The sequence below is a fragment of the Nymphaea colorata genome, chromosome 3, assembly GCF_008831285.2.
Source record: "Nymphaea colorata isolate Beijing-Zhang1983 chromosome 3, ASM883128v2, whole genome shotgun sequence".
Classification (NCBI taxonomy): Eukaryota; Viridiplantae; Streptophyta; class Magnoliopsida; order Nymphaeales; family Nymphaeaceae; genus Nymphaea; species Nymphaea colorata.
The window spans coordinates 17276802-17303678 of record NC_045140.1 but is presented as its reverse complement, the minus strand read 5'-3'; the positions used below and the strand labels follow the sequence as shown (position 1 = coordinate 17303678).

The window sequence follows — 26877 nt, the reverse complement described above, 5'->3', positions numbered from 1 at the left end:
ACAAGAAAAAGGATGCTTAAAAAGGAAATGCTTTAGGTGTAAAACCCTCTAGGCCATATCTTTATGCCTCCAAGATTCTGACTTGAGTTAATAGTATGACGTTCAATTCAAAGTGTTTGATCCATTGGATCACATTCAAGGTATTCAAAGTGTTTGATCCATTGGATCACATTCAAGGTAAGTTGCATTAACCAGTTCAAATCACATTCTTAAAGAAATTCAAAATTCTCACCTTCCTCATTGGAGGTCAATCTCACTTTTGACAGCACTAGTTTTGCATAATCTTGTGGGTCCCACCATTTTTTAAAAAGTGCAATTACGAGTTAGCCACACTAATTTTTCTTAAAACTTCATGTATCTTTTGACTAGGGGTGAAGCTAGAAATTTTTTATGAGAGAGGTTGAACTAAAGTTTTTTAAATTTTGATAGGAGTTAAAATATCAATTTTCAAAATTTTTATATAAAATAATTGAAATGCATCCCCCTAGCTCCGCCTCTGCTTTTAACCTCTTAATTATTGGGATGGACTCAGGGGCGGAGACGTGCCAGGGCGTGGTAGGGGCCATGCTCCTGCCCCTCCTCAAAATTTTATTTTTTAAAAAATTTACATGTAAATTAAAAATATCATTTATCATACATAAAAATTTTGAAAAATGATATTTTGGCTCCTATCAAAATTTTGAAACAATAATTTGGGTTTCCTCACCAAAAATTTCTAACTCCGCCCCTATTATAATGACTTTTTTATAAACTTTGATATGTCATATCCCATTGATAAATGTAGTTTCTTTCAACTTTTTCTTGTTTTTTAAACCATGAAGAATCTAAATCTTTGTCACCACATAATTGCTTGTGCCCAAGAGTGACAAAGAGATGTCATGAGATCAGGTGTTGACAAAGGAGAGGATACCGCGTGATGACGACCTCCATGAAAAGCAATGGCCTCACATATATTCTCAAGAAAGGTAGATGGTGATGTTATAATGCTTGCTTCCACTTGCACCTTATTGGATATAAAGATGTGCTCTTCCATTAACTTATTGCACCTAGCTAGAAGATTTGGTTAAAAGTTTTGATACTTTTTTATATTGCCTTTTCTTTTCCCCCTCTAGGACAAATAAAGTGGTCTCAATCAGGCCATGAGGATTTTGACACCTGCGTTTTAGATATAGCGCTTTCAATTATCGTGACACTTGTCGAAGCGAGCGAGGTCGTCCACAACTTGTGACACTTGTCGGAGCAGGGGATGGGGTTGGAGATTGCATGGTGAAAGACTAGTGTGCCTATTGATTTCATGTCAAAGATCGTAGTTCTTGGATCACTTGCTTCTTTCAAAGGGACAAATTGTATAGTACTTCTGCATAGGGACGTCAATATATCTTATTTGAATTGGATACCAGGAGGAGCCGATTCCAAAAAATTAGATATGAAAAAAAAAAAACTTCATACCCGGTTAAGAAATCTAATCGGATTCAGATTTAATAAATGACATCTGATCAGATTCGAATTCGCATATACATAAATATCTGATCATATTCTGATCCGATTCATTTTTAGACACATCATGTATTCAATGCTATTAAATTTTGAAAATTGAAAAAATCATGTTCAAAATTCGAATTTGGATATGACTTTTTTTTATTGGAATTCGAATCCGAATTAGAATATGTAAATCTCCAAAAAAATGGATATGAATAAGGATATATTTGATCCGAATCTGATATGTTGACATCACTACTTTTAGGGCAGATTGGAAAAAAAATGGTGAAACTTGAGAATTTGAGGAGAAAAGTATGATCTATTTCTCATCTCATCAAACAGAAGAGAAATTTTCCCCATTCCGAAAATTCGGATTTTCAAACCCCCAAAAAAAAAAGAAAAAAAAAGAAGGAAAATCTCTGCCATGGTGATTGAAATAGATCCCAAGTATTCTCTTCTTTTTCTTTCCAGTCAGATACTTTTATGTACATAAACAAATTTCTCACCCAAAATTTCTCTCGCATGGCTTTGCTTTGCCCTTCTTAATGGCCTTTAAAATGGAAGCACACTGGTTGAAAATTAACCGAGACGCAAACACCAGACCCCTTAGAATTGATGGTTAAACAACATTTTTTTGTAATCTATCCTTGTAAACATGATCTTAAGAAGCTTTTTATATGAAGCATATGGTGCATTAATCACTTTTTCAAATATAATTCTATGTTTCTGTAATAATAAAAAACTGAACGGCTCTTAATAGCATAAAAAATCAATAGATTTCCACTAAAAACAACATGAATGAAGAGGTTTTTTACATTATAATAAACATATTCTAATGTTAATATTTTGTTTTAAATATTCTTTCACAAGAATATAAGAGGTGCGGTTTTTGTTTCTGAACTATATACGTTGTCTGATATATACCAACTTATCTTACAAATTATGCTACTTTCTGCTATTTAATAAAATGGCAAATTTAAAAATAACAACAACAAATTAACACAAAATAAAATAAAAGTCAAGCTGATCCAACTTTCAATCTGCCCAGGGGATCTAAGACATACCCGAATCAAACTTGGATCTAAGATGGATTAAATATCAACTAATATAAATCCAAACATAATCAAAACGAAGAAAACAAGAACTGAAAATGAACTAGATCTTAGATAAATAGAAGAAATGTGCTCAACGATTCGAGATCTGACAAATAGTCCAACTGCCCCAATATTGAGATCCAGGAACTGATCAGAGTATTCTCCAAATCATCTAGTGGGCAGAGAACAAGTAACTTTTCACCTAACATTCAGATTTGTGTTGAGATAATAATGTAGAGAAATATCTCACAATTGTTAAAATCCAACTACACTTTTTTTTTCCTGATCTACAGTGAGAAATTCGATTCGAATTGAGTCCAGCTCTTCTGATTCCTTCTCAAAGCAATTCTGCGTGGCCATTTTGCGGGCTTCCACTAATGGATCTTCTTCCGGGAACCCACTAAATCATGTTCTACCATATCTGAACCCCTCTTCCAAGTGCTCCACAAAGCAAACTAGTTGCATCCCAAGAGAGAAAAATGATTGGACAACTTTCACTACGTACGTAAATCCGTAGTAAAGGTAAAAGAAGGGAGATGTTTTGTATTTAATAAAAACATGTCCTTTATAGTCATTTCACATCATTTTTATTTTTATTTTTATCTTACCAAAAACTTACAAGGGTACTTTTGTCATTAACCATATTGTATATTGTATGTATGGGCAGGGGTAGAAAGGAAAAAAAAACATTGAAAAAAATAAAATTTTTTAATTGTGTCATGTATTTTTAGAATTTGAATTCAGTTGGCCCTAACTGGACAGAGGTTGACTGTCGGCCCACCCCTGAAGAAAATCTTGGCTCTGCCCCTGCCTTTGCGTAAACCTGTGGTGGAGTGGAGCTCGTTATGCGCACACTCCTCTCCATGCACACACAGATGTGTAATGATCAAAATACCTTTTATAAAGTGAAAAAAAATTGAAAATAACAAAAAGAAGATTTTTGTTATTTTCAGACATCGGGCCGACCAGATGCCCACCCTTATCTACCAATATAGATTTAAAAATCAATAGTTTCTACCCATTGATAAAAGCTTTTAGTGACTGGCAGTACCAACACCCATTCCTGAAAACCTTTATTACGAGGGAGCAACATTTGGGTCCACCCAAATGTCACACTTACACCAAACTCATGTCGATGCCTCATAGGCACCAAACCCAACTAAGCGAAACAAATTTTTCTGGCTCCGACAACACTGGTGAAATGTCACACTTACACCAAACTCATGTCGATGCCTCATATAGGCACCAAACCCAACTAAGCGAAACAAATTTTTCAGGCTCCGACACTGGTGACTAGCTCCGAAGCATGAGTTACGTGTGTCAATGAGACGTTGGCAACGCGGACAGAACATAGTGTGCGGTCCGAGTATCGTTCCAATTATTTTACAACTTTTTCGGTGCAAGACGGCTGGATTAAAGAATTTTTCTTTCATACAAAAGGAATACGAATTCTGCGCAAGTGTGAAAATACATCTCGAGACAAAGTTTTGCAACTCGATAGTGAAGAATAAAATCGGTGAAGATTCGGTCGCATGTCCCTAAACCGGTGAACCCACCTCTTGCCTCCCAATGCTTTGTCCCGTGCTCAATCACTTGATATTCTCAACCATGAAGTATCCCCAGCGTGATTTTCCCATATCTACCATGAAAAATTTTTCATTAGGGGCTGTTTGATGCGCCACTCCCCAATGGGAATAAAATTTGGAAATGGGGTCGCATCAAATGACGGCTCATTTTCTCAGTATCAAAGTGCAATTCCAAGACCTGAATAATTCGGGTAGGGACGTCAACACATCAAACTTGAATCAGATGTATTTTTAATTATAACTGCATTTTCAGATGTTCACATATTCATATTCGAATTTCCTTTCAAATATAACAAACAAAAAATTGTACATCCATGTTGGAAGCTGAAATTTGATTCCACAATCCGAATTCCACAACCTGATTTTTAGATTAACATTTGATTTTGAATCGGAATTTTAGTTATTTTAAACTAAATCCAACCTGCTTTCAAAAGGTAAAGGCTTTGGAGATAGAACATTTATTTGAAATTAAATCTGACTTGAACCAATATGATCAAATGTTTATGTATTTCCGAATTGATTCAATCGGATGTCATTTCTTAAATCTAAATCACACCTGATTTCTAATTGGACATCATGTTTTTTTATATCCTTTTTTTTTTTAATAGATATTGATCTAAAGCAGATATATTGACATCCCTATCAATAGACACTTAAGAAATTAACAAGGGATTTCACAATTTAAAAAAAAAAAAATCAAAGTTAGATTTGAAATGCTAAAATTTATAAGTAGGCGCCTGCATTTAGGCAAATAATAAATCACTGCTCAATTGTTTAGAAAAACTCTCAAAGAGATATTTTCTTATAGAAAATCATTAATTGTTTTACGTATAATTGTAAAAGTATATCTCTTAAAGGCAAGAACATCATCCATTGGCTTTTTCATGTAAGAAATGCTTTCCATGTTATGCCGCTAACATGGGAAGACATGTTCCTCGGTTTCCCCAGAGTAAGGAAAATTAGCTTCAACCTTTGCCCTTATAAAAGAGGGTGTCTTCCATTTAAGTAGTAGTGGCATTTTGGTCATTTGAAACTCATAACATATGGTTGCTTCTTAGGGACAATAACATATATCTGGTCATTAAACGCTTGTGTCGTCAAGAGTGATTGAGACATTTTACCATCGCAGGTAAAAGCACGTAACAAACAATCCGCTTCAATCAATGAAGAAGACTCTTTAAGGATCTCCTTCAAAGACGTAGAGCTGTTTTTTATTTGCACAAAAGTTTAAGTGCTTTATTGTAATTTTTCAAGTAAATTTCCATATACTTGGAAAAGTAAGTGATTATCCAAGAAATATAGAATTTCTCATTATAAGATTTTGTTGGTGGTATCTAAGTGGAAAGCATATTCTTTGGATCCTCCAGAATCTAAACGTTCAATTTCCTTCGATATTATTTGAAATTTTTTAGAGAATATTCTTCGGCATATGACCGTGCAAAATAATTTGGAGGTAGTTTTGAAAATTAATGGAATCCGATTGCGAGCACGAAATTAATATGTAGGCCCACAAAAGGAGCACCGGACAATCATTTGCCTGTGGATCCAAGGTGCAATCCAAACTTCACTTTCAGTTGGATCCACACAGGTACAGATCCAGATCATATTTGGATCCAAGAAAAGATAACGACACGCAGCTTGTTTGGTTTGGTGCTCGGAACAAGCAAAATTTTTGTGCACGTCCATGTGGTTTAGGCGGATCCAAACCAGCATAACCGAACGAGGAACCAAATCCAAAAAGGGGCAACCGGCGACCGATACATGGTTCTAGGGACCATAATAATACGGGTCGGATCCAAGTTGCAAATTGCGAAGAAACCGACCCATTTTCTCCTTTTTTTTTTTTTGTCTCACCTCACGCAAGTATGTCGGCGAGAATTGTTATTCTCCGGTTAATCATTTGCTCAATGATTTTCAGATCTACGCCAAACCACTTCTCATGCAAATGTGGCCGGACATGCCAAGTTTACATGTTTTAAAAAATAAAAATTTCAAAATTACAAGTGAAAATAAGATTTTGGTGCATAAAATAAAAGTAGTCACGTATTTTTACTCTTTTTCTTTAACCATCGTTAGATGTGGCCGTCCTGCTTAAAACTACGAAAATCAATATAAATTAAGTTTCAAAAGTTCCGATATCTAAGATGTGAGCTTTTATGATATCTAAGATATGCACTCTAAAGATCTTATTTTCAAATGAACTTATAACGTTATGGTTATCACGTCCATATGATTCACTTAACCACGAGAAAATGAGTTATGTAAAAAACTAGTAGTGACTGGTTTCTTCAAAATGCCGATCAAGTAATTCACACCTATATATATATATATATAAGTTAATGCTGCCGGATGCGTTGGATGACTAAACTTTAAGAAATCATGATAAAAGGATCATAAATCATTGCCAACTCTGTGATAAACTTAATGATTATTTTTAACGAATAAATCTTAAATTTTAACATCATTGTCCACTATGTAATTCATTCTTTCAATATAAAACCATTTGTAAGTGTTGTGATATTACTTTCGAAAAATCTAACCATGTGAATGGGTTTTAATTCTCTAAAATACAAAATTTAAAACATGAATTTTGAATAGAGAACGACTTTTCGTTTCTTTTGGATGTTTCGTAGTTGATTGTATTCTTTCTCAAATTCGAGGTGATACGAAATCTTTTCCTAGTTGGATGACATTAACAAACAATGTACTACTTTTTCTAACGCATAAATAGGATTTTCTTGGTTAAAAAAAAAAAACTGAAAAGGCAATTAATTGACTTTTTAATTTTAATAAAGTATGGCTTAAGCATCACAATAATATGATTTTTTTTTTCATTATCATGGATATTTATATCTTTGTTGTTAATTTTCTGGTAAACATGTTCGCCGTAGAAATATTAAGTAGAGTGGATGACACTCAAGTGTCTTACATATAAGAGAGACGTGGAAGAAACATACTCTCTCTATCTCTAGATCTCTTACCAAAATTCTTTTCAGAGCTCTGATATCAAGCGAAAATGAAGGAATCTCCAGTGGCAGAAGTCGGTGAAGAAGAGTCCGGCGAAACGAGCGGATCACCGGAGAAGCTAGCCGGCGCCAACCAGGAGGAGGAGACCGTCCCTTCCCACTTATTGTGGTTTCCGGCATGCCCAGAGATAGTGGAAGAACCTGAGATCACCATACCGGCGGCGGCGGCGGCGGCTGACCGGGATGAGTCGAACGACGTCTATGTGGCAGTCGGGACAAAGGAATCGAGCCTTGACGTTCTCCGGTGGGCCTTGAGGGAAGCCGTCGTCCCAGGAAGCTGCGTCTATCTCGTCCATGTCTACTCCCCTGTTACCTTCATTCCTACACCTCGTAAGTCACTTTCTCTGTCTTCATGTATATAATTCATACAACTCCAGAGTAACAGTTCTCAATAAATACTCCCTCATTGTCTTTACATGTATAATTCATATGCACAATTCCAAAGCAACAATTCTCAATAACTATTCCCATTAAGTTTCAGGATCTCCGCACCGCTTTTTTCTTCACACCAACTTTTCTTCTCTTCTTTTTCAGTTTCCTTTTTTTTTTCATCACAGTCCATTTTAGTTACGATCGATCATTGTTCGAATAATTGGTGCCTGGCCCACATTCATAATTTCATAAGCCTTAAGAAATAAGCAGTCCAAATTTCATAAAATGTGAAACCAGAATCAGATTTTTAAAACTGTGATTTGGCAGACGTTCAGAAAGAACTAAATTGTTGATTGATTCCAAATTTCAATTGCACTTTACTTATATATAGTAATGCGCATATATATGATGCATATTTGCATAAGATATTTGATAAAATCAAACTAGTATGGTTCTGTCTAACCTGACCATGTGGGCCACATATAGTTGGAATGATGAGCAGGGATCTCATGGCACCAGAAATTGTAGAGGACTTCATAAACGAGGAGCAGATTAAAAGATCAACATTGATGCAGAAATATTTGAAGCTGTGCCATGGCAGTCAGGTACATTTCACTAGTCTATTTTCATTTCTATTTATATCAACAAGGTTTCTTTTACTTATTAGGTAGTTTAAATATGTTAAATGTGAAGGTTGTTGGATTGCTAAAAATTAAAAATCTATCGCCATCTGATGAGAAACACTAGCTATAGTTTATGGTCCATTATTGGTTATTGGTTCTTTGAGTAATGGTTTATAGTGCTTTCAACAATAGATTTTAATTTTAAGCCATCTGGGTATTTTATATATATGTATATATAAAACTTTCCTGGGTAAATTTTATAAACATAACTATGAAAAATCACACAAATTTCTCTTTATTTGACATGTGAAATTAGAATAAAATTTACTGTTCATCGATGTGGAGAGTTTAAAAATTTTTGGCCCCACTTTTAGGTGCAGGTAGATACGGTGATCGTAGAAAGTGACATGGTTGCCAACGCTATTGTGGATGTCATCGATTTCTGCATTGTGAGGAAGTTGGTTATGGGGACGACGAAATGGCAGGCTAGGTAAATATCAATCGCATGCTTTTAAAACACAGATTTCATGAACGCCATGTTCTTATTCTGAGAAATATGTTGTGATTATAAATGTTGTTTTTGATCTAACAATCAAAAGGCTTGATGCGGTATCGCACTACATTAAATTTTTGAAATAAAAACACACACCTGCTATTCATATATATACATTACTATACTGTTATTAGTGGAGAAAAGATCAAAATATAGTGAGTTCGGTGGATAAACAATATTAATCCTCCTAATGTCTCATAAATTTGCCTCAATCATTGAATATATTCAAAAAAACACTCACAGTTGTTTGCTATGGACTTGGTGTAATGCAGAAAAGGAGCTGGTGGTAAGGCAGGGTACGTGCAAAGGCACGCTCCACCGTACTGTAAGGTGAAGATTATTTGCGACGGAAAGGAAGCCCATTTCTGACGCTCAAATCCAGCGGTCCGAAATCACGATAGACATGGAGACGATCAGCTTGACCGCACATCTCGCTCAGAAACGATGAAAATGTGAAGTGCTGATGCCCTGATGGCGTTGGAATGTACCGTCAAGTGTGCATTAATATAACGTTAATTAATTAATATTATTGTTCTTCACGTCCATTTTGAAATTTCAATTGAAGGGGAAAGAGAACAATGTAAAAAGCTGGTAATTGGGGTTGAATTACTTAGATTTGGAAGGGAAGTACGTTAATGTACTATAAAAGGGGTTGGTCTTATGTGCAAGTTGAAGTACGTGGAAATCTCGCCATTTGGTACTCATGCAAATCTGGATCCTGAAAACAAGAAGAAGGAAGAGAGAGAAGGGGGTTCGATTCTTGCTTTGCTCAAGCGGGGCGAATAATACTCCCGATCACCCGAATTAATAAATTTAAGTTAGAATCAGATTAACATTTCTGTAATCAGATTAAGCAACGTCATGTTGGTGTTTCTTTTACATAAAGGTACATTTCATTCTTATATGATGTTGTGAATCCATATTATGCTATACTATAGTATGTTAGAAAGAGTCTGTCCAATATAATGAGCATTTGATGATCAATATCACAAGTGCATTCATCTTTTTGTGTATTAGTTTGTATAAGTAGGCCGACCAAACTTTTTTCCCTTTTCGAAGACAAGGATTCTTCAAGATGCAACAAGCATTAGCACCCTTTCTAGGCTACACAACGACTCGAGCCAACTCCGACTTGATTCGAACTCACTTGTAAAAACTAGACATGAGTTCAGTTCAAGCTCGAGTTAAATTTATGTTCGAAATGTTAAACGACTCGGGTTTAAGTTGGAAGAACTCGACTTGGGGCTCGCTATCAAGTGTCGTGAATAGAGAATTTCTAATGCATTGCTCATCAGTATTCCATGCCTGAACTTCAAATAATGTTGAAGAACGTTGGACACAGCCTGTGAACAATGTGTTCCAAGCGTTCATTTTTTGACGTTTACATCCATTTCCATGGAACAGAACTGCGGCAATATTCAGCACTAAGGCATCATAACAAACGTACTTCATGTCTCAAGAACACAATGTTTTTTTTTTTTTTTTTTCAGGGAACTTGATATGATTGTGTCCAATATTTGTTGGTCGAATTTAATTATGACATCTATTATCACCATATTTCCTAAAACAATAGCATACAGGAATCTAAGACCACAATGTTTTCTTTACCGAATTTCCTCCAAAAATCACAATTTTAAACATATATTTTTCATATTTTAAAATGGATTTGAACTTTAATTGGCTTTTCAAAACAAAGAATTGTCCTCAACGGAATTCAAGTTCCTCGATCTAGAAAAACTTTGGTGTTTTTTAATCCGAGAAATAATATTATCTGGATCACCTGGAATCTGAATGATGTTTTATTATACATTTCGTCTGAATGATGTTTTATTATACATTTCGTCAACGTCGTTAAATTCGTGCTCCGTAAATATTTTAATTTTATATCACATTTCCTCGGAATATTCTTAAGTATATCTCCTTACAACCATGTTTGTTTTCTTTGTTTGAATAATAAAATAGAACAAGTTGAACGGCATCACGAACACCAAATGTACATCACTCGTAGAACAAGGGAAACGTCAATTTCTCGATCGCGTGCTGCTGGCTCCAGCCATTACCCGTGGCCGTGGGGGAGCAAGTGAATGGATCTGGATCGTGGTCCATACACATAAATCCAGATCCAAAGGGTTAGTCCCAATCATATGTACAATTTTAATTTCTCTCGTATTTTTTGTATGAAGATGATGTTGGTACCCATATAGATAGATGACTAAAAGAATGTGTAACCGGAACTGAAACAAGGATCCAGATCCAAATATGGATGCTGACTTTCAAGGTAGCACGCCTTACATTTGCTGGAAGGAATATTGACAAAGCCAGTTATCTGCAAACCAAGAAATCGAATGAGAGAATTTTCTAAGAGAAGAAAGCATCATACCACATAACATTTTAAGAATTTTCTTGTTTGTAATTAAATTTAATATTTTTTTAAGAAATGTTTTTATTTCTTCTACCAATTCCTAGAAAAAAGAAGAAGCCAAAATTGGTTTTTGTTTCATTTGGGAAATTTATGCCCTTATCCATTCATTTAAATTGTTTTAAAATTTAAAAAAAGAATTAAATCCAACAATATGACTCAATATAGTATTCAATAAAAAAGACAGTGTTATTTTCAAAACAAATAATATGTTTTCAAAACATATATTTCCAAAAGTAAGTCTCGTTGAGCAGGCTCGATCAGGTTCACTTTAGTAAATTCACTTCTTAGAGTTTTTTCGTTCTTTTTTTTTCTCGGCCGACCGCGCTGCTATTTAACACAGGCCACCTCTCTCTCTCTCTCTCTCTCTCTCTCCGCCTTGTCCGTCCGGTAGAAACTCCTCTCCGAACAAAATTCCGGCGAGAAGTTCCGTTTCAACAGAAATGCTGGATTCTTCGATTGAGGATGCCGGTGAAGCGGGGTCTCGAGAGGCGGAAATTTGCTCGCCGGAAAGACTGCATGCCATCAGCGGAATTGACACCTGTACTACTTCCCGATTCTGGCTTCCCACTACCGGTTGCACCTCAGAGATAGTGGAAGAGGAAGCGCCTGAGGTCACGCCGCCGGCTTACAGGGACGAGTCGAACGACGTCTACGTGGCGGTCGGGAGGAAGAACTCAAGCCTCGACGCCCTCCAGTGGGCCTTGACGGAGATCGTGATCCCGGGAACCTCCGTCTTTCTCGTCCATATCTTTCCCCCAGTTACAGTGATTCCCACGCCCTGTGAGTTTCTCTCTCTCCGTAACTACGATCGGTTTCTTCCCGGAAAAAAAAACAAAAGAGGATCGGAACCGCTATTGCTTTGCAAATTCATGCCCTATGATTTGATCACTTACTGGAGAAGAAATTCCATTATCGTTTTTACCGTCCTCAGCTTCCGACTCGGTTACGGAACTCTTGATTCCCTTCACCTTAAGGCTTCTAACTTCGAAGTCAACCTGCCTTTGGAGAATTGTTTCTTGTTAAAAAAATTGGGTGCTTTAATAAACTGATTCTATATAAAGTAAATCGCGATTAAGCTTCCGCCGCAGCTCTGTGACATCTAGTTTTCGAATTCACTCCAACATTTTTAATAATCAATGTTGTTAAGATCGGTATGAGCTCGAAATCTAAATTTTGAGATGGGTTTACTAATTCATAAACTCTCTTACCTTCAAAAGCACACAAATATGAAATAAATTGGTATAATAAAGCTTCTTTTAAATGGTGAAGCATAGCATTCGATTTCTTCTTCTCTTGGCAGCCATTTTTCTTATCATCAGTTTTTAATGTCCTTAAATCCACTGGTTCATGGGTAAGCTGATGATCGACAAGGCTGTGCATTTTCAACTTCTTTTAAGATGAGCAGATTCATTTACTGGGTACGTAACCATATCCGAGTGTCAATTATTCAATCAGAAGCATGTTTTTGGCAAAAATATTCAGAAGCCCGTGAATCTTCGGAGTCGGTGGCAGCCATGGAAGAGTATTTCAAAATGAGAGTAGACAGATTATATGATTATATATGCGAACGTCGATGCAGATGCTTTGAGAATACCAAGATCTTACTCGATGTCCCCACTGTGAGACGTTTCAAGTCAAAGATCCTTGGAACCCTAAACTCGGCAAATTAAAATGCAAGATCTTGCATTACTTTTACCTTCCAGTTATCTTTTAATTTTTGCCTACATGTGTATGTTGCCTCACAGTGGGAAACATTAGCCGAAACCACGTGGCGCCTGCACAGGTGGAGGCCTTCATGAAGGAGGAGGAGAACAAGAGGGAAGCATTGATCCGCAAATATATAAATCTCTGCAATATGTATGAGGTACGTGCACTGCCTTGGTATGTAAGCATTAGTACGATTCATCCCAATTTAGGGAGATACCGAGACCGAAACTTTGTTAAGCTTAGAGCATATTTGGATCATATCACAAATAGAGTTTTGAAGCTTTAAACGGCAATGGATCATATCACAAATAAAGTTTTGAAGCTTGGCAAGGTTTTTCTCGAGCATAATATGATGAGCTTGAAAAAATGAGAAAAATATGGTAAATTTTTAAAATAAAAAAAAAAAACTAAAAATGAGAAAAAAATAAAATATGTGAGAAAGTAATAATACAAACATAGATAAGTAGATTTGCAACAAATAAAAATGAAAAATGAAAAATGAAAAAAGTGAAAAAAATGTGTTATAAACTCATTTTTTCGTTTTTAACGTTTTTTCAAGAAAATGCATTTTTTTAGTTTTAAACAGTAATTTAATTTATCATGTTTTTTTCACATTTTTTTTCGAAAAAAACACGTTTTTGTGACTATCACTTTGGATGTAGAGGGAAAAAAAGGAGACTAATGGATAGAAGAAGAAAAAAAAGGAAACGAGAGATTAATGACAAAGAAAGGAAAGAAATTGTGAAAATCATCATTGTTTATGAAAGAAGAAAAAATAAATAATTTAAGTTAATTTACAATAATATTCCAAAAAAATCTAAAACTTGATTATGTATCTCTCTTTCCCCTTTCTCTCCACAATCAACAAGTACATTTCTCTCTCTGTTTCTCTTTCTCGACATTCAGCAAAGTTGGTTGATATGAGGCTAAATTTAGTTATTTATCGGCTTGTATCAACCAGTCTAGCTTATTTTTTTTTTTTCTTTTCCTTTAGGCAGAGAAATTGCACCTGGGATAAAAATATCAGCTGCTTTCATAAGTAAAATGGTTGTAAACATTTGACGCCTTCACTTATAAATTTAAAGTACTTTAAATGGCCGATACATCCTGAGAAACGCCAACGTGTATATATTAGGGAGCCATTTCCTTTTCTCTCATCCCCTTTCCTTTCCTTCACATCCAAACACAAATTTTCATTCTCCTTTTCTTCTCTTCTACTTTAATCAGTCATCCAGACGCAACATACACTATAATTTTCATTCATCCCTCTCTCTTTCCCCCCATCCAAGCAGGGTGTTCGTTTTGAAGTTGAAAGAAGTTAATTTTTTGAAGCTAGTCTAAAACAGATAGGATTGTGCAAGGACTGAAAGTTCAGTAATCTGAAAATACTTCCGAAAAATTTTAGTTCATAAACTTGTGCATACATCAAAAATAACAACCACCATCTGGGTTCTTGATCATGAAAGTTACATCCATATACCTTTTGTTAAACAAATTAACTTTAGACGTTTGTTTTTTCTTTTTTTTGTATTTGTCTGTGGTTTTCTCTCCATACTTCCAACGAACCATGCAGAAGATAGTTGCCAATCAAACAAGCGTGCCTTTTGAGTTCAAATCTATTGCCTTTGCTTCTGAAACAATATAAAATTCAAACTTCAGCTTATTACAATGTCCAACGCGTCTATTCCTTCTAGGGACCCTGCAGCTTAACCAAACTCGTGTTGTTTATAGCGCGCTGTCAGGCCAAACTTGAAGCCGGCCGCCTTATTACCATGCAGCCTTACTGGGAGGGAATGTGCACTTTGAGAGTTGAACTTTTGATGTTCTCTGGAGTTCTTATGACCATTACATGTATGCTGATTTGTAGGTGAGAGCAGAGACTGTGGTTGTAGAGAGTGACATGGTTGCTGAAACCATTGTGCAACTCCTTGAAATTGGCATGATCAAAAGGCTGGTCATGGGGACAAGAAGGTCGCGCCTTAGGTAAAGCTAGAATATCTTTACATGGATTCCAGATCGAACGCATAGTAATTTTATTGCATGAATTGTTTCTGAAAAAATCTTTGCTTTTCAATTTGGGATTAAAGTGTTGTATTTTTCATGGCCCCAACTTGAAAAGGAACTATTTGAACACTTTATCCACTGGTTGTGTACATATAAGAGGCCGTTTAGTAACAGCAATGTTACTGTCTCATGAATCTGCCTTAAAAAACAAAATAGATTCATGAAACACTTGTTACAACATTCCGTGAATCTGCACCAATTTTGGGGTCAGATTGACAATAATAGTATGACAGTAACAGTATCTGTTGTTGCCAAACAGCCCTTAAAAGACAGATTAATAGCTTAAGTTTTTTAAGTTTTGTGGCTTTTCACACAATTTTGTGAACTCAAAACAAGGTAAACCTCTCTAGGTTGTCCTTTTTCTACTTTTTCTTTTTCAAAAATATTTCATCTGGTTCTCTCATCCGGCTTTGTGGATGCGAAAGATAGATTTGAATATTTTAGTCAATTCATGTTATTATCGACTGCTCTCTCTCTCTCTCTTTTCTCTTATAGAAGGAAGGGAAATGGGAAGGCAGAGTATGTGCAGAAGAATGCTCCAAATGATTGCCAAATAAGGATCATATGCGATGGAAAAGAAGTTGTTGCTAATGCTGATCAAACACCAATATCTCCAGTTACCCCCTCTGCTCCTCCTCTTCCTCCTACTACTACTACCACTACCAGTAAAGATGGAGATGATGAAGATGAGCCTCAAGATGAGAAAAGCAACAAACAGTCAGAATACTGCAAGTGCTTTCCCAGTTTGATCTAGTTTATGTCTTCGCATAAAGAGCCTTAGGCCCTTATCAGGTGGTAACAGGTCAAGAGTTTAATACCCAGAATTTTTTTTTTTGTTGGCGTAATCTGAGTCAGGCCATTCAGCCTAAAAAAGAAAACAGAAAGAGAGGTTTTTTATGCTTAATTGTGTATTCATCCCGCCACACTGTTCAGATTTGTTCAATTTGCTATTCATTTGTCAATGAAAGTACAGGTTTCTAAACTTTGAGCCTCCAGAAAATACCGTGGCCGTTCACTTGATGTCTGTCCATGCACGTCCTTGCGTGCTTCTTAGTGCTTTAAGCTGGTTTATATAAATTGTTGTGAAATACACGAATATGTAGAAATAAAAAAAATCATTATTTATATGTACATATGTGCGTCCCATTTTTCTTGCCCTTCTCGTGCCTTTGGCTTTCAAGCACGCACTGCAGTTGCTGCATTTCTACAAATCCAATAGCATTCATGCGTGCAAATTGGTAAAATTTATACGACTCTTGAAAGGATCATGCTGTATTTTTTAAGGTTTTAGAAATTAGCGTTTGAACTTTGTTGACTCCTAAAAATCTTTCAATTTTTGGAGATTTTTTATTTTTAATATATATTTGACTCTTGTTTTTAGAGTCACCAACATCTAATTAGAGCTGTTCTATCCATCATGATGGAATGTTAGAGAAAAATAAACAGAAATAACTTATAGGCATTTCCATCATACTTTGAATAACTATAGTCATCATTCATTCACACACCCTTTGAGGAAAGTAAAACAGCTAAAACCCTCCCTTTTTTCATCTACCCAAGGTTCAAGACTGCTTGACAACCTAGACAGACATATACACGACCAGCTATACTACCTCCCTTAGAAACACCCCCTCTTTGTCTGCTCCCCCGTTCAATCTCTCGAGGAGCAGGCGGTGGGTCTCATAATGGCCATAACCCACTTTGCCTGTTTAGTAGCCTTTTGCAACAGGAACTGCGTTTGACTGGCCGTAACACAACGATCAGACGCTGAGACATGCACGGAAAATTTGTTGGCAGTGTTTGAAAACGTTCTTAGGCCCCACGCTGATGCAAGATCTGCCAGAAGACCTAAAAGCAAGGCGGATCGGTACCAAATCTCGGCAACCGCCCGAGGAACCAACCTACCTCTGGTGGGCACCACGCCCAAGCTTCGTGATTACGAACTCCAGTAATTGAAGGCATTGAGAGGAACAATGGAGATAGGGTGTGGTGTAAATGCTTTCACTGTTTCAGAACGTCATAGCAAAGAAAGGAGGAGGAGGTGCGGCATCATCCTGATGCGAGGCTGCCGATCGACGGGTGAAAAACCCAACTGCTCCGTCTTTACGGCTGTTTCTTTTGACTTCACCATTTTCCTCCGTTTAAAATATTTTCCTCCCATTAAAATTGCTTATGTTGATGGGTTGTGGACGAACTGAAAGAAATGAGTCCAGGTTGTTTACTTTGTTTCTAGCACATTTGCAGTAGAACCTGTCAGTGAGTGGTTTGATGACAAGATCATAAGGTCAGAAACATCCCCAGAAATCTGTTGGTCATTAGTTGCCGGTAGATGAGCATGCTGGTCTTTCCTTGTTGCAGCCGTTCTCGCGGCGGGGGCACCGTTGAATCGGGGAAACTGAAGATGGCATCCGTGTGCTGATCGAACTCGAGTTCTGGAGATGTTATTCCATGACCCCATACATTAATCTTGTCTGATCATACCAACTTATTGAAAATTGTACAGATCAAATTGGGATGCAGAAGTTGTAAATACGTTGGGATTTACCGAACCGTAAAGGAAATGAAGGAAACACAAGGATCTAAGTTTCCTAATTCGTAGATTACTTTGCTTGGGACAAAAGCATTTGTGAAGTTGCGGAGAAAACAAATCAGCCAGAATAGTAGTTTTGGATTCTTCCATAGAAGAAAACAACTGACGAATCATTCTTTCAGAATGATTGGGATTCCTCACCAAAAACTTTCGAGCTTCGAGAGTTGCGGCACACGAAAAGAAAACTTCTCAAATCCTTTGCTGTTAAGTTTCCCATGGGTTCCCACTTGTTCTTTACCAGTTCCTCCCAAGTGCCATCTCCAAAGCAAACTCATAATATGAGTAACTTTGAACAAATAAACCGACAAGTCACATAAGTTGGACCACTTAATGCAGATGTGGATGGATGGGAGTCCCCTCAGTGACCACAGACGTAAAGATATAAACTTTCTAAGAGGTATCAGTGGGCCAATAGGCTAAATTATGATGGACCAATTAAGGACCACGACAGTCAACTTTCTAATAACCACCAAATCTAGAGAGAGAGATCTCATAGATAAATATGTCCTCTGTTCCAAGTTTGAGTCTATGTGAGTTCCTGGAGGCCCCAAAAACTGAGTTCCACTTGTTCCCCGCAAGTCCTCATCGTCTCCTCGCCAATCAGCCGGATGATGACTGGTAAAGCAGAAGATACAGAAGACTTAAGGGTATGGTGGGATCTCTGCTGGAAGCTACCAAGAGGTTGAGGGGGACGCTTTGCATGTGGGAAGGTAAGCGTGGGCATGGTGTCTAAAGACGAAAATAGGCAAGTGCAGCCAAGCCTTCAATCCAGAGGGGGGTTCCTCCTATGTAATGAATAAAAGAAGAAGAACAAGAATATGTATGCATAATTTATCACAGTTTGTTAATGCCTAGTCAGACTTACTCTTAGATACAAGAGTTTAACAAAACATATAACTGGTAAACATTATATAAGCAATTCCAAGCAAAGAAGAAAACTTAACCCTTGAATCAACATTAGCGACAAAATTATACAGAAGAAACCAGATCTCTAGTTAAAATAATAAAAGCTTCCAACAACTTCAAGATGTTATACATATATATATATATATATATATATATATGAAAGCCACCTTGAATCAGATTTTCTGACCACCTTGCAGATTTAGCCAGAACTACTACAGAGAGGATTCAGATCATAGTACAGCACTTCCTTGGCGATGAATACATTTAAAAGAAATCAAATTCTAAATAATTTCCAGCGGACTTCTCATTATTAGCATCACTTACAACCTTCTTCTCGCTTGTGGATGCAGCTGCCAATGGAACTGGTTCGATTTCTACTGGCTTTGGAACTTCTGGAGGGCTTGCACAACGTATTAGAGCCCAATTCACACCTTCGAAGAACGGGTGCTGCTTGATCTCTGTTGCCCCACGCTTGTAGGCCAAGCGGTGCTGGGGCTCTTTCACAAGAAGTCCTCTGATGAGGTCCCTTGCTGCAAAACTGACTACTGGATACTCTGGAAATTTCAGTGGTTGCCCAACGACATTGAAGAGGGTGGCTCTGTTTCCAGATCCTTTGAAGGGAGTCTTGCCAAAGAGGAGTTCATAAAGGAAAATTCCAAGTGTCCACCAATCAACGGCACTACCATGTCCTTCACCTTTGATGATCTCTGGGGCCAGATACTCATGCGTCCCAACAAACGACATAGATCGGGCATTTGTAGGCTCAGCTATGAGCTCTGGAAGTGGACTAACCTGATTACCAATCTCATTTTTTGACTTCTTCTCCTTCTTTGAACGGCTCTTGAAGAGGCGAGGTGAGAAGCATGTTGGTTGGACACAGGCAGGCTGGATGCAAGAGGGTTCAATACATGCCGGCTGGACACAGTAAACAGGGTTTTTCCTCAACGGGTCTGTTTCTATAGATGACGACCTGACAAGCGTAGGATTCACAGCACAGCGTAGAGAAAGGTCAAAGTCAGAAAGCATAATATGCCCATCCTCCCTTACAAGGACATTTTCAGGTTTGAGGTCTCGATAAACAATTCCAAGCATGTGCAGATACTCCACAGACAAGAGGACCTCTGCCACATAAAACCTGCAAGGTGGTGTGATCAGAAAACATGCACGACAAACCTCGAGCAAATGGACAAACATCTAAGCAACACAAAAGATCACGATAACCAAACAAAATGTTGCAAAAGCATGGAAAAATCAGCAGACAAACATATATACCTAACACCTAGCTGTTACATATTTTCACAAAGGTTTGATCCTTCTGTCTTCACTGAAGCCATCATAATAATAGAAGAATTTGAACACCGAAAATTACATGCAAGATATATCCATAAATGGAAAAGCAGAATCCATAAGTCCAACCAACTTGCCAAAACCTTTGGAAAAACCTCTCTTCTCAATATTACTAACTGGTTCAAGTGCATAAGAAATTTAGACTCCTGTTAAGCATCAATTATATAAAAATACATCAATGGACATGCAGCAGAAACAGGTGTTATACCACAAAGCTTTGCTAGAGCATGGCCTGATCTCTTTCCATCATAAAGAGTAGGTAGGATAATCATACAAATAGTATCCCAGCCCATGGAACTTTTAGAGACCATTTTATGCACCTAGAAATTATGGTGTATAAAGCTAAGCAATCTAACCACGAAACTGTTACGTATCACCATGCACTGTAGCTGACACATCCAACAGAAAACTCTGGGTATAGTTCTTGCGCTGGCCAGTCTGTCCAATCCATTTTATAGCAGCTAACCCCTTCTGAAAAAAACCTTTTACCCTTTACCCTCTGAAGTTAAACATGGGAAGAAGGGATCAACAACTAGCTAATAAAACAACATCAAGATGCATAACTCTAAGAGCTTGAACTATCAGTACAATAGCATGATCCTTTTTTGGTCAAACTTTTCAAGATTACCGAACACGACCATCCCCTGCCTTGAATTGATCGGCCCCCTTTCAGCGTTATAGACATCTTCTTACAAGATTGTGGCAATGCACATATATATTTCTGATTAATACCATTAAAAAAATCCATGACCTTGAGGTCATAAAAACCCAATTATGGAGATAACCTTAAAGGCTTATCAACAGTTATCAAAATGAAATTGGGACACAAAAACAAACCAAAAAAACATGAAATCACAAGTGTGAACTCCTCATATTGCCCTAGCAGCAACAAACAGTCGCCATTAAATCCCACTATTTCCTCCTCTCAAAGGTTTCAAGTCCTTCCAGAATAATGTGTTGCCTAGATAGGAAAGGAAACAATAGCATCTTTTTGCCAATGGAACTTGTATGTGTTACAAATTGATGATAAGTAACGGCTAAATTTATAGATGAAGTGCAGTAGCAACACATCATAAAATTGAAATCAGATCTATAGGAAAAATAAAAAAGGACCAGAATCATACTTGGCAGCTTGCTCAGAAAAATGTTTGCCAGGCTGCCTCTGACGAAGGGTGTGCAGGTCTCCTCCTGGACAAAACTCCATTACCAAGCATGAAAACTTCTCGGTCTCAAAATGTGTATAGAGTGTAGGAAGAAATGGATGGTCAAGCAATTGAAGGATCTCGCGCTCTGTCTGAGCCCTTAGCAGCTTCTTCCGACTTGCTAAGGAGCACTTGTCCATAACTTTCATAGCAAAATAGCTCTTTGTCCCACTCAATTCTGACAGATAAACACTACCAATATCACCACATCCCAACCTCTTCAGTAACCTGAAATGGTTCAACCCCAAAAGACCATCTTTTGACCGCACAAACTGGATGGCTTCCCATCGAGAATCATTTGCCTTATGCGGCTTGCTCATGCTGCTACTAAAGCTACTACAAGTGCTCTCATCACTAACATCAGTACTGGTGCTACCTCTGCACATGCTGCTCTTTCCACTCTCAACATATTCCACTTGACCACTGACCTTGGCACTCTCGCTGGCCTTGGCAACACTGCTGGTCCCATCACTACACTTAGCAGATGCTGAACTATCTTTCACGCCATCGATTAACTGATCATCTTTCACATCACCATTCTGGCTTAAGCTTCTGGTTTCTTTATCACCATTGTGCTCCAAAGATTCTCTTTTCTGGTCTAGGTGAAGCTTCTGTACCGCATCTACTAGTTCTGATCCGCTAAGTATGGGGTGCCCATTTGGAAGGGTCGTCGAATCGATTGAACTTGGTTGTTCCAGACCTGCAGCAGCTACACTCATGGCCTCTGAGGAGATGGGTTTCAGAATGCACTTTTCTTCACCTGGCTTAGAGTTGGGCGGAATATCTCCAAAGCCGTTGGCTACAATCTGCTTCCCATCAGGTTGTTGTGCTACCTTAGGTGTAGGTGATTTTTTCATTGAGACTAACTCTGTCTTGCTTTATACTGAAGCGGCAGGTCAAATTACAATCTCCCCAAAGAACTCAAACGAGACAATCGGTTCATCATTTGCGGATCCCAAAGCGATTACATGCAACCACCTCCAATATAATCCCCTAAAATTTTCTCCTTTGAAGCAACCATTGTCTCAAATGACTTGATGACCTCCTCTGCAAGCATACATATAGGGAAGTATTTAGAAGAAAGTGCTGGGATTCGCGCCTGAACAAGTTTTCTAGGCCTCAAACCAATTGAAACTAGAATATAGTCCTAATTTTTTGACGCAAGCATAAAAACAAGAGTTACAGCAACAGAAACCACAATATTACAACGACAAAAAACACCTCCAGCTAGGGGAATTTGATGCCAATATATCAGGAATTCCAGATCCAAGCACCTAGACAATCAAAAAACAAACAAAGCCCAAAAAGAAGAAAAAGAAAGTAACGCCTCGAACCAGCTCAGAAAAAGTGAGATCCCGACAAGGAAAAAGAACAGATAGAAACCACATGAAAGGTCAAGGGATGGAATCCATTTCGTCAAAATTCCTAAGAGACACAACCACGGGAAACGAAGACGCACCAAGATCAAGAAACAAGATTTTTGCGCCCCAAGAAAGAGAGGAGAAAGGGCCTCTGATTTCCTCTGTTCAGGCCCTGAACCGTGCTAACATTAACTCTTTCCCAATTCAGCCAACAAACCATTTTAATGCACATAAACCCTCTCCCTTCAAGAGGTACAGAAAAGAACTAACAACCAAAAACAGCATAGTTCGGGAAGGTGGGCGAGAGAGAGATACCTCATACCTGGAAAACCGAAGGTAATGAAACTTTAGTCTGCAAACAACCAAAAAAGAGGAAAAGATGAAAGACTCCCCAAGTGGTTTCCTAAAGACAGAAGGAGAAATGGAGGCTGATGATTAAAAAAGCGGACGCCATGAGAGGAGAACTGAGAGAGTGAGAGAGAGAGAGATGGATTGTGTTCGCACACAAAAGTAATTGGCATTTTTTATCATTACAGATTTTTATATGTAACAAGTTTTTATGTCACAGCAGGGTCCAAGGTCTGTACTGCATGGTCTTCGCTGTCCTTGCATATTTTTGAGCAGTGACACCATCTCATTTGTTTCTGAATTGACGGAGATGCCCCTTAAGATTTGACTCTTGGCTTAATCATGTTGGGTTGTTGCAGTCTTTAGAATGATCAAGAAATCCAACTCTCAAAATCACAAGCTCTGCCTTTCCTGATTTAAAATGATAAAAGAAAACTTTGGGATTGAAATCGAAGACGGGAGATCTTCCTGACCAGCTTCATATCTTAGACAGGAATAGAAATGAGAAGAAAGAATAAGCAAAAGAACAGCAACATCATATATCTGCTCAATGCAGTAACTTTATATCTTAAACAGTATTATCCCTTGTAATCTCCCATTAAACCTAATAATCAACACTCCCCTCAGCCCATCTTTTAAAAATGTGTGCTACCAACCTTCCAATAACATCCCATCTTTCACTTTGAGCATCAAATTGAAGCTTTTTACCAAAATTAATGTCAGTAGACCATGGGGAGTGGCCTAAGTTTGTACTTTGACAGAGCTTCGAAGCCCGTTTCTGTAACTTCACATTTGCCGGAAATGTCATCCTCGTTTAGGTGTGATTGGGAAAAAGGTGAAAGGAGTCAGAGGGAAGAAGAGAGTAAAAGTATTTTTCACATGGAATAATTTCGTCATTTATCTTGTCCCCATTCCAAGCCGTCAGAATCAACAGATGGCCCCTCCCCTGTCTGCTCTGCACAAACTGACCACACATTATACTGCTATGAAATTCCCCTTCTACCCTTTGACCATCTAGAAATTACACGTGCAAAAGCTTGGTCGCTTTCCATTTCTTTCATCTTTCCTAACCCAAGAAACCGTTTTGGGATAATCTGGGATTATCTGGAAACCCCACCATTCGTTTGAGCAGGCAATGAATCACTGGATTTTGTTTACTTGTTTGGGAATGGAGAGCACCAAGATGGGAAATTGAATTAATCCCATTGTTCCGTGAACTTTTTCTTTCACATTCTTTTCAGATAACGTGACTTTATTCTGTTGCGTCTAAAAGCACTGATCAAATCAGTCAAAACATGCATGGAATACTTGGGTATATATACATACGAAACTAAATTAAGATTGGTTCTTGCAGACCTGTTGGGCAGGAATTATTTGCTTGGAATCAATCCCTGAAACGTTCTTGGCATCCCAAACAAGAAAATTTTAGGATACCAATAAATTTTGAAATATTTATACTTCTCAGCACCATGTAGGGAACTATTGATTATATATGTATATATCCTATCTCGGATTATGAGGAACTAATGTCTGCACCTACTCTTGATTTTAAAAGCAATTTGAGTTGAGCCCCATATTGTCCATATTCTTGCAAGTGTATGGATTGGACTTAGATAGATCTTGGCAAAAGCTGTAGGGGCACCAATTTAAATTTGGTCACTCAAGCACCAACTTGTACACAATCCACAATTCAATGCAAACTGATGGTACCCCCATTTATTAAGGGGGCAAAAACTGGGAAGAACATAAATACATTTTGTTCTCATATTCTGCACTCCAAGTGGGAGCAAATCCAGAACTTCTTGGATTCTTGAATTTCTCGATTTTTTTAAAGACAGGGGAAGCCGATGAGTTATTGGATTCCAGAATATGCCACATCAATAGTCCAAGAAATGTAGGGTTTTCTTTGGAGGGGCATCAAGAACACAAATAAAGTGGGCAAGACGTCATTTATGAGAAAAAGGATGAGCTTATCCAAGCATTGTTGTAAACCAAACCCTTTGTGCCCGGTGAGGAGGGGACAAAAAGGACCCACCAGCACAAACAGGGGCAAATTCGTCGATTCCGAAGTCAAAGACCAGGATCGTCCAGTTGTCCTCCATTCGCATATAATAATCTAATTCATGGATTTGCTCCACACCACGAAAACCGGAGCCTTGCGGCATCCGTTTTGGACTACATGGCAAAATTACTTAAATACCCTCTCATGAGATAATGACCTTGCGGTCCCTCACCGAGAGAAAGTTGTCACTTGTGTCCTCAAAGATTACTAAATAGCCCTTCATCGGGGGTAGCTAAGTAGTGCAACCCGACGAGGATCCACTTCTGGCCGTACCGTAACCGGGTCGAACCCTAATGGATCGGATCATTTGGATCCAAACAAAAGGGCGTCGTGTTTGTGATAAAGAGGAGCGTGGACGTGGACCCAGTAAATCCCACTAACCAATTTTGGGGGAAAAAAATCCTTGACATTTGTCTTGAATTTCTACCCTCCTCCAAGGCTAGAAAAGAGTATACATAATCGTTATCCCAAGGATCCAAACACTAGTCGTAGAGCCAGAAATTTAATGTTTAAATTTAAATTTCAAGCTTTATGAGGCATTCATATATAAAAACTGAAAATTAATGAAGTTTTTATGTAAAAAAGTAAAATAAATTTTCTTAACTGGTGTGGGCAATTCCAGCTTCAACCTAGCTCCGCCACTGTACGACACAAACACAAGCTGAATTTGGGAAATGAAAAAGAGTTCCTAGATATACCATCCTATTCTATTCTAAGAAAATACTTCTCAGATTCCAGAATTATTTTTCTAGGGCCATCAAACGCCTCCTTATGAAAATTTTGACATGTCAATAGCAAGCATCGTAAATATCTCTTGCTTTAATTAAATAGAAACGTTATAAACACATTACATCGTAAATATTTTTTTTACTATATGTTCTTACTCTACTATTTATATTTCTGGTATTTTCCAAAAAAAAAAAGTTGCTTATTGGTAGTAAGATTTTTCCACTCCCCCACCCACCAAGAAATCATAACAATAATAATTAAAGAAAAGGAGAAGAGAATCCAGAAATTGATCGGATCCATTATGGAGGTCCTTGTCACATTCAAGTCTGGACCCAACCCATCAAGGACCTAGAGTGGTCCAGATCCCAAAGCAGGCTGTCAAGTGGATCAAACCTTCCGGACCTGCCCAACCCGAACCAAATTACGGGTCCAAATCTCAGTCTCTGCAGAAAGTCTAAGGGGATATCCAGGACCAGATAAGCGCGATATCTTCCACTATCGTTTTCCCTGGAAGTGGACCTTTCAGCTGGACCCCCACAAGAAAACCCGATTCTTAGTTGACAGTACTGGGAGATGGACCTACCAAACTGGTCCGTATCAGTATCACTCTTGAACTCACAGTGTCCTCGTCTAGTTTGAAAACCATGAATCCAGACCCGAATCCAGTCCAAGATTCAGTTAAAACCGAACTGCCCATATCTTAACTATATCAGATCTATCTGTACAAATTATAAGTTTCAAATAGTGTATTATCTCATGAATGAGTTCGTTTTAGAAGCAGCATGAGCAGAAAATGTAAGGTTACCTTGAAGATGTGATTTGACAGATGAGCTTACCTGCGTTTGATTGCCACATAAGTCATCCATGAGAGTGAATGATTTTCACTTGATTAATCAGCCTTTTTGGCCCTTGATCACGTTGAAGTTGAAGCTCACCAAATGACAAAAAGAATAATTTTATGTTCATAGAACACATGTTCCAAGAAACGCCATGTTGTTCTTTCAAGCAACATTATTCGATCATGCACAAAATTTGATTTTTGAATTTAAGAGACAACACCCGCAAGTACTTGCCTCATGTTTCTCGGAACAGAAAAAACATGTGTTCTAAAAGCGCAAAGTTGTTCTTAGCAAACAGATTGAAATGATCTTTTTCACTCGAATTGAAGGATGTTCTGTCCATTAAGCACCGCCCTCGTGAACTCATGTATGTGCCTTCAGTTCTGCCCAGTCTTCATTCAGGAAGAATCCATGTTCATGGCTTATCTAGCCCACCCTTTCTCGACTTCGAGCTAAATTCTGGCCCAGCTTGGTTATCTAGACTACACTCATAAGAGCCTGAGCTCGTACTCGAGCTCAGCTCAACTTGATATCGGAATCAGAAACTCCTTGTTTGTGTGTGTGTAC

General features: G+C 37.9%; 3 protein-coding genes across 6 annotated transcripts; 2 read left to right on the top strand and 1 right to left on the bottom strand.

Moving 5' to 3' along the window:
• The first annotated feature begins 7105 nt into the window (after positions 1–7105).
• On the top strand, positions 7106–9257 carry LOC116251028 (U-box domain-containing protein 33-like). The gene is made up of 4 exons (XM_031625081.2): positions 7106–7515; positions 8044–8162; positions 8555–8670; positions 9006–9257. Exons 1-4 carry the CDS (start codon positions 7176–7178, stop codon positions 9100–9102), a joined length of 672 nt encoding a protein of 223 aa, XP_031480941.1. The 5' UTR covers positions 7106–7175; the 3' UTR covers positions 9103–9257.
• A 2287-nt stretch (positions 9258–11544) lies between these two features.
• Positions 11545–15815, top strand: LOC116251280 (U-box domain-containing protein 54-like). Of its 2 annotated transcripts, none has more exons than XM_031625447.2 (4): positions 11545–11935; positions 12901–13019; positions 14730–14845; positions 15425–15815. In XM_031625447.2, the coding sequence occupies exons 1-4, from the start codon at positions 11596–11598 to the stop codon at positions 15678–15680; spliced, it is 831 nt and encodes a 276-aa protein (XP_031481307.1). In that variant the 5' UTR covers positions 11545–11595; the 3' UTR covers positions 15681–15815. The 2 variants fall into 2 exon arrangements, with proteins under 2 accessions (XP_031481307.1, XP_031481306.1); XM_031625446.2 differs by having other exon boundaries at positions 15422–15815.
• Positions 15816–18321: 2506 nt separating this feature from the next.
• Positions 18322–22862, bottom strand: LOC116250005 (serine/threonine-protein kinase D6PKL2-like). 3 transcript variants are annotated; one of them, XM_031623323.2, is made up of 3 exons: positions 22648–22862; positions 20894–22018; positions 18322–19557 (listed from the first exon to the last, which is right to left on the bottom strand). In XM_031623323.2, the coding sequence occupies exons 2-3, from the start codon at positions 21826–21828 to the stop codon at positions 18687–18689; spliced, it is 1806 nt and encodes a 601-aa protein (XP_031479183.1). In that variant the 5' UTR covers positions 21829–22018; positions 22648–22862; the 3' UTR covers positions 18322–18686. The 3 variants fall into 3 exon arrangements, with proteins under 3 accessions (XP_031479183.1, XP_031479182.1, XP_031479184.1); XM_031623322.2 differs by having other exon boundaries at positions 22655–22862; XM_031623324.2 differs by lacking the exon at positions 22648–22862 and adding an exon at positions 22431–22597.
• Between the last annotated feature and the right edge of the window lie 4015 nt (positions 22863–26877).

Bases quoted from the DNA above. Each gene is read 5' to 3' on its own strand.
- LOC116251028 (XM_031625081.2), top strand. From the start codon at position 7,176: ATGAAGGAATCTCCAGTGGCAGAAGTCGGTGAAGAAGAGTCCGGCGAA. The intron at 7,516-8,043 runs GTAAGTCACTTT...GGCCACATATAG, and splicing joins TACCTTCATTCCTACACCTC to TTGGAATGATGAGCAGGGAT. The intron at 8,163-8,554 runs GTACATTTCACT...CCCCACTTTTAG, and splicing joins AGCTGTGCCATGGCAGTCAG to GTGCAGGTAGATACGGTGAT.
- LOC116251280 (XM_031625446.2), top strand. From the start codon at position 11,596: ATGCTGGATTCTTCGATTGAGGATGCCGGTGAAGCGGGGTCTCGAGAG. The intron at 11,936-12,900 runs GTGAGTTTCTCT...GTTGCCTCACAG, and splicing joins TACAGTGATTCCCACGCCCT to TGGGAAACATTAGCCGAAAC. The intron at 13,020-14,729 runs GTACGTGCACTG...GCTGATTTGTAG, and splicing joins ATCTCTGCAATATGTATGAG to GTGAGAGCAGAGACTGTGGT.
- LOC116250005 (XM_031623323.2), bottom strand. From the start codon at position 21,828: ATGAAAAAATCACCTACACCTAAGGTAGCACAACAACCTGATGGGAAG. The intron at 19,558-20,893 runs GTATGATTCTGG...ACCACCTTGCAG, and splicing joins TTTTCTGAGCAAGCTGCCAA to GTTTTATGTGGCAGAGGTCC.